This window comes from Dromaius novaehollandiae, chromosome 4 (assembly GCF_036370855.1).
Source record: "Dromaius novaehollandiae isolate bDroNov1 chromosome 4, bDroNov1.hap1, whole genome shotgun sequence".
NCBI lineage: Eukaryota > Metazoa > Chordata > Aves > Casuariiformes > Dromaiidae > Dromaius > Dromaius novaehollandiae.
The window spans coordinates 56,168,476-56,176,163 of record NC_088101.1 but is presented as its reverse complement, the minus strand read 5'-3'; the positions used below and the strand labels follow the sequence as shown (position 1 = coordinate 56,176,163).

At 40.3% G+C, this 7,688-nt stretch overlaps 1 protein-coding gene across 8 annotated transcripts in view; it reads left to right on the top strand.

The window, feature by feature from the left end:
* The first annotated feature begins 900 nt into the window (after positions 1 to 900).
* The window catches only part of TUSC3 (tumor suppressor candidate 3), a 144,802-nt gene continuing 138,014 nt past the window's right edge, over positions 901 to 7,688 (top strand). For 7 of the 8 annotated variants that reach the window (XR_010389061.1, XR_010389060.1, XR_010389058.1 and 4 more), the window contains exon 1: positions 901 to 1,084. Coding sequence is in view for 4 of the 8 variants with exons in the window: in XM_026105379.2 (XP_025961164.1) it covers positions 959 to 1,084 (126 nt within the window). In the remaining 4 variants the exon portion in view is untranslated. Of the gene's footprint in view, positions 1,085 to 1,551; positions 1,651 to 7,688 lie in introns of those variants that run through there. The other variant, XM_064511113.1, reaches the window with a different exon arrangement.

Sequence of the window (7,688 nt, the reverse complement as noted above, 5' to 3'; positions counted from 1 at the left end):
AGTGTTTTGATTATAGAATTCAAAATATTTTTGAGTGACACAGAAAAATCTCTAAAGAAATGAGTGGTTCTGGCTTCGGAGTCTTCAGTGCAGATGTGTGTGAATAAGTCAGGTAGCGTAAGTTGAGTAGTTGGAATCTTACAAAAAAGGAAAGAAAAATTAAGTATCTGCTCATTAATTTAACATTACCTATCCTGCACACTGCACAGTGTGTACTTTTGTGGAAAAAGATATGTGATCACCTATTTGACGACTGTATCATGCATGAGAGTACCAAATTAAGGCTGCATGGTTAATGCTCTGGGAATTAAATGCAAATTAATTGTACCAGTATATTACATTAATATTATTTTCTGCAAGGAAAATGTTTTGTGTGAACAGTGAAATGTGAAAAGTGTACACATGCAAACATGTGGAAAATTTTCCTTTTTATGAAGTACATCATCTTGATTCATGGCTGCACTTACTGCTTCCCATAGCTGCGGTGGCGGCCGGCTCTGATGGGGATGGGAATTGTGACCAGCAGGATGAGGCTTCTCGCAGCAATCCGGGGTGGGCAGAAGCATCCACCACGCAGCCGGGGGCCGCCGCTGATTACGGGGCTGCAACTTTGGTACGACACTCAACTCCTGACAAAGCTGACAGCATGTCTCCATCGCATGTGTCGGGCTGTGCTGATGCCCGAGAGGTGCCCCACAGCTGCGGGGACCACGGCCTACCCCAGCGGTGGCTTCGGCGCCGACGACGCCCGCTGCCGCCCTTGCGCCACAACCGCCGAAATGGCGCCGAGGCGCCGCGGGAGGCACGCGGCGAGGGGAGCGCGAGAGGAACTACATCTCCCAGGAGCCGCCGCGCTCCAGGGCGCCTCCGATTGGCCCGCGCGCGAGCCCAGTCAGCGGGGAGGAGGGGGCGGCGGCGGCGCAGGTAGTCTCCAGAGGGGGCCGGCGGCGGGGGGAACATGGCGCTGGGTACCAGGGCGCCGCGGCGGCTGCTGCACCTGCCGGCCGGGAGCTGCCTCCCCCTCCTGCTGCTGCTGCTCCTCCTCCTCTGCGGCCAGCTCGGGGGAGGACAGAAGAAGAAGGAGGTAGAAACGTTTCCTTCTTTCGCCGCCGCGCCCAGCCTCAGCCGGGCCCCCCGCGCTCGCCGCCCCGCTTCCGCCGCGTCCGTTGGCGCCGGTGGTGCCCCGGGGAGGGGGCGCTGTCCGCCCCGGGCGCGGGCCGCCCTCCTCCTGCCCGGCTCCTCCTCTCCCTCCCCGGCCCTGCGGGGGGCGCCCGTGCGGCGGCGGGCCGCGGGAGGTGGCCGGCAGCCGGCGGCGGCGCCTGCGGAGCGGGGCCGGGGGGCGCGGCCCGGGGGTGGGGGCGGGCCGGTACCGCTGCCTGGCGCCGAGCCCGCGGCGCCGGGGGCCTCAGCGACCCACGACGGGGCCGCGCTGGGCGCTGCGGCGGCGGCGGCAGCGGCATTCCCGCCGCGGGGCGTCAAAGAGGAGCTCACCTGAAGCGAGCGAGTGCGAGGAGTAAAATTAAACGGCGTGTTTACGGTGCCAACTAAAATAAATGCCCCGAGTGAATAAATAACGTTGGAATGATCGCGGCGGGTGCGTGCGCACAGCGAATCCTGGCTGTGACCATCAGCGTGAGCGATTTCTTCAAGGTGCGCTCAGGGGAAGCGAGGCAGAGGGAGGCGCAGATCTGTTTTGCTTGCAGTAGCAGCAGCGTGTTTTCAACAACTTTGATATTTAAATATGGAAATGTGCAACTAATTGCTTTTCCATGTGGCTGTTTACTATTTTCCCTTTTCAGATTTTAATGTTACTAGAGATTATCATATCTTTTTCTTCCTAGCTTGCATTCGGATTTGACTTAAGTTCTCATATACCCAGTGCTAGGCCCATGCCTAGAATCGCTATAGTTTTTCTTTAACTTAATTTAGGGAAGGAGAGGACCTTTTAAGCATACACTGTTGCAGTACTTCATTTCTTGTTAAGATTTTTTTTTTTAATCTGTTTTCAGTGTTGCCAGAGAACTTGTGCTTCATGGTGGTGGAGGGGAGGGAAAGAAGAGTTCTGCTAACAAATCATCTCTTTGAATTAGCTGCTCAAACAAAGAGGAGACTGGTCAAGAATTTTTTTTGGTTTTTATTTTATTTAAAGAAATAGGTGTTCTATTAAGGCTTACGGGCCAAGGAACTAAAAGCCCAAAGGTTAGTCTGTAAAATCCATTCTTCAAATGTCTAAATAGTGGTCTGACTTTGTAGTCTTACCAAGTTAAATAATAATCATAATTGTTGAAATAAATCTCTTGTGTATCAATGGAGAAAATGAACACCTTAACTCTAGATGCTCTTCTTTTTTTCTCCTCCTTATGCGCCATAATTTTAAGCATCTGGAAACAGTAGGCAGTAATGTGTTGCTCTTCTGCTGGTATAATTAACTTTTTTCCCTAAAACTTTGACTTACTAGCTTTTTGTTTTTGAATAAAATGTTTATCATTTGACACCCATGATTCTCTCTTGCTGGCATTGCAACTTCTGTTGGCACTTTCCTGTGGTATGGCAGCTGTGCTAGCAAGATAGCTGAAATAATCTTTTTTTCTTCTTAAATGGAATCCTTTCTTAATAATCAATAATGACAAATTAAAATGGACATCTACAGATGCTTTCTATAATGTTTTCCAGTTTTACTGCAGAGATGGTACCTAGCTATTCAAACTGGCACTTCTCTTTGCTCTGAAAAGCTTGTTACTCAGTTTCTTCCTTTTATCTGATGTGATTTATTAACTAACACTTATCAATCTTCTGCATCTTTTTACATCCATTTTTTATTCACACTTTATATTTCTTTATTAATTCTATGGACTAAATACTGCTCATACAGTCAGAACAGTTACTGGTTTTATGCAGACTTATATCTGCAACTACGTATTTACAGAAATCAGTGCAATATTTTAAGTGGCTTCTCTCTAAATGCAAGTTTAAGAGAGCATATTATAGTGATTTTTTGAGGGTTTTATTCTCTGTACCATACATTATGAGTGTGTGTGTGTGTCTGTATTATATATGTTACAGCTGAAGCCTGTCTCCTTTCTTTTCTAATTTCATATTTTAAGCTTGTCATAGTTTGTCATATATATATTTACATACATGTATGTATGAAAGGTGAATTTTGAACTTCCTTAGAGTAAGGAGTTGGAAAATAACATTTATAAATTGAAAAAGCACAGAATCTTATACTGTTTTAGGTTCCTTTTCAGAATACTGTCCAGAAGTATAGTGGGAAAAGAGGAAAATGATGGAGGTAAAATGAACCTAATTTCTTCCATGCAAATACTGAGAAGATTGCCATAGTTTTCACAGAAGTCAGAAAAATGGCTGAACATACAGTGAAATGTTTCAAAATGAACACTACAAGAGGGAAGTTAATAGGGTTGAAGTGTATATTTCGGGAGATAAAAAGAAGTCATATCTCAATTTTCTTCTTTCTAGCTTGCTTTGTGTATGTATGTGTTTGGGGGTGATGCTATGGAAGGAGAGGACTAGAGAAAGAAAACATCTTTCCTGATCAACTTTTTTGAGAACATGGAGTATTTGAAAAGTCCTTCAAAATGAAATATTCAAAAATGAGAAGGACTTGAGGTGTTGGAATAGGGGCTTTAAGCAGAGGAAGTAACCTTAGTGAAGGCAGGGATTTATTTGTTTATTTTCTTTTAAAGCTTTGATTACATGGAAAAGTATGCATAAAGTGCAAGTCGTGAGTGCTGTCTGTTTGGATCAGTTACATGAGTCCGGAAGATGGAAATAATAACTTCATGGAAAAGAGAGGATTGAGTTCAGCTATTAGATGCTTTGAAGAATTTTTTAGGCTAGCAGAGAAAGAGATGAATGGACAAAACTAGAGAAAACTGGCCTTTCTGGCACAGATTCATTGTATTGAGCATGAAATACTATGTTATAACTGTTTTTAGAGAAGAAAATATAAATTCTCAAATTACTGAAATGTATTGACCTATACAGTGAAATATTCTTAATGATAACTTAAGAATCTTCCTTCTGTAGCAAATTAGTGAAAGCAGCTGAGTTCTAGCTTAAATTTGATTAAATTTCTAAGAATTTAAACAATCATTAGAGATTTAAATTATTTGAAAACAAATCATCTGGTGTGATCAGAGTTATAATTCTAGAATGGCAGCATGAATATACAAACATACAAACATTCTTATTGCTTTTCTTTAATCTTCTTGTTCGCTTTTCTATGTTGTGGACACCCATAACAGCCTTTGCTGCTGAGGAGATAAGTAGAAAACGTTGGACCCTTTCCTTAAAAACACCGAAGTTAAAATGCAATAGTTGGGAAATTAGTGAGAGGAAGAGCAACACTGTAACTTTCTCTCCTGATTCACAATTAAGGGGTAACTGAATTTGGAAAGATTGCTTTTATGATTTTAATTCTGGTGCTCTGCAGTGTATTTATTTAAAGAGAAGCAAACAAACAAAATTTCCTGTTTGTGTAAACAGCAGCAAATGACTGAAGAAGTGTTCTTCTCTTGGAAAACATGTTTGTAACCTGAGAAAATAATAATTTACTGTTTCCGCAATCTCTGAGATAATGTAATTTTATTAGTATATGGGCATTTTCTGTACCACAGATTTCTAAGGCATATTTCCAGTCCTTTTGGTGGTCTTTGCATATACACACAGAACTTCTATGTAGTTAAAACTACTAAAAACTAAAAGGAATCAGAAGGAGAATATTATCCTTCAAAATATTCCAGTTGGCTTCTTATTATAAATTGCTTCATATAAGCAATTTACATTTCACGTTGCTTCATTTGTTATCATTCATCATTATGTCCAGATAGATAAGTAAGAATATTTTTTTTCTTGAGTAAAGCACATAGATGGAAAATGTTGCTTTTGCAATGTTAAAAGCATTTCTGATATAGGTTAAGGTTTATTTTTGAGCTTTTGCGTGGAGAATTCAGAAGCTCGGTTAAACCACTGAAATGTAATTGGAGTAGCTACTTTTCTGTGGGCAAGTTAGTTGTTGCTTCTAGTTTAGACATGAGGAAGCTATGCATGCTGACTTATATCAGCTTCTTTCAAGTGTAAGTATCTAGTGTAAGCATTCTGTTAGGCTTAAATCTACTCAACATCATTATACCTCAATAACATCTTCTTTTAATCTTATTCCGTAATAACTCAGCTGCTTCTGTAATAGCTTATTTTGCCTGGGTAGTTATCCCTGTCACTGACCTCTGCCTTTCCCTTCCTACTTCCCTTACCCCTTTCCCAACTGGGTATAGAAGTTCTGATAACTGTGACAAATGGTAGAATGTTGTTCTTCCAACTCTGTCATTAGACATTGGGATACTCTGTCCCAAAACTCAGGTGTATTCTTATTGTTCCTGACAGATATCTATCTGATTTGCCCTTAAAAACCTTCAGTGCTGGTGATTCTACAACCTCCCTAGGTAGCAGATTACAGTGCTTTATTGCTAGACCAGATTTCTCTGTGTTGAATCCCCACATTTTTGAGCCAGCTATTTCTTGTCCTCATTGTGACCATGGAGAATAGATTGTTCTCTGATGCATAGTCTTCTCCACTTAGGCAGGAAATAAAGATTCCATTTGACAATTCTTCCAGGTTTCCCCCTCCCTATAAATGGAAGTGACCCTCCCCACACACCTTTGGCTTTGAGTATTGAATGTAATAAATCTCCTGGGAGAATCTTCAATCCATCCTTCAGATAATTTTCTGTGTTTTATCAGAAATCAACTGGGATAGATAGGCAGGATCCTCTGTTGCTGAATCATGTGTTCTTGTTTTCCTTTAGGTTAACATTTTGAGCTGTTCTTGTTTTTTCCAAGTTCTTGATGATTATTGCTGTGTTCCTTCCCTGGCAGCTGGGATGTTGCGTTCTGCTTTAAAATTCCTTTCTAATTCTAACTCATTTTTGTACCATAAATGTAGCAATTCTCGCCTTTACAGATCTAGACCTGTGAAATGTGCAGCAAGACCTTCTGCCTTTAGACCCTGCTTCTCCAAAATGGAAGAGATGCTACTACTTTTGCTTTTTCCTCTGTCTCTTGATGCTGTTTTCAGTATCTGTTGCATTCTTTTCTTCTGATCAATGTTCCTAACTATTTAATTTAAAGAAAGAAATGGTGAGGAGCATGTGGTAGAGCCAGTGACAATGGAGAAAAAAGAAAGAAGGAAGCATTAGAAAAACAGCCTTCTGCAGAGGAAGTTGTTGCTGATAATATCTTGGAGATTCCATTTATTTCAACACCGAGCAAATAATCAGTGTTGGATAAAGGAAAGGGAAAAGATGTATGAAGAGAGAGGAATATTCAGCACGGATTCAATGGCACATGTAGTATAAGGTACAGATTCTTGAGTCTCTTGGGATCTCTGATACTATTTTAATAAAGTAGTGATAACTAAAACTTCAGTTTCCTCTCTTTATCTTTTAAAGTTTTGCTTAACATTAAACTTGAATATAAAGCCTATTTGATCTTGTAATCATTGAAAGTTTGTGTTTGGTCTCCAGGCTGTGGAATGTGGCATGCTTTTGCTTTTGAACAAGCATGCAGGAAAATGTTTGGCATTTACACCAAGTATAAGCTCCCTGTTAAAAGCCTTATTAAAAATTAAGATGTGGCAAGGGTTGAATCTTTGAAGGGAAACTCGGTCCTGACTGTAGGTTCAGTTTCAAGTAGTGTTAAAGGTGTATTTAAAATGGAGGATTTGTATTCGTGTAATTTGCTGTTTTATCTTTTGCTGCAATATGGAAAAAAGAGGATATTTTAATCAATACTTAAAACTTTTAAAAGACTGTCCTGGGTTTAAAGTGAAATAATGGCAGTAAGTCATATCTGAAAATGTAAAATCCTTTGAATGCAATTCTAATTTTTTTCCCCCATCCTAAAAAGCAGGGGGGGAAAAAAGGTGTTTGCAAGAATTATTTTCTGCTGATTTTTGTGAGCAGCAAAAACCGTTATATCCCTTTCTCTACTCTCCCAAAGTAACTAAAGTTTTAGAGAAGTTCGACAAATATACTAGCAGTTCTTATTTTAATAAGTCTCTGTATAGAAAATGGTAATGTCTGTAGTGATTGCATACAATAAATTAAATAAAGAATCTTTAGAACAGCCTGACAGTGCTTGTGTAATTGGATTACTAAAACTTTTTTCTGTCCCAGATGTCTCCATTTGGCATCCTTGCTGTCATAAGACAGATCAGTGGCTTAATTGATCTTTTCCCCTGTTCTGTCCTATAACCATTTATACAGCACATTTTGTGCAACCACATGGAAAATACAGATTGTACCTGCTTGAGTTCTAAGTGCTCTGGAAAAATCAGAGGGTATCATTAGAGGGGGGAAAGCATGTTTTTTTGTTACTATTTTGGATCTTTGAATTTATTGATTTCATTTTTAAAAGTGCTTTGAAGTTCAAATTTTGTTGGCTAAGCTAGTGACGAGAACTAAAAAAATGACTTTACTTGTGTTTGTCTTCCTCTTGATCTAATAAATCTGGAAGTAATCCTAATAAGAAGTATTGTTCATCTTTTCAACTTATGCTATTCATTGATATTATATCTTCTTCAATATGTTTATGTACATACCTGTATATATGTAAAATTTAATCACCATTCTGATTTTTAATGCTGAAACTTGCAATAATGAGAGAGT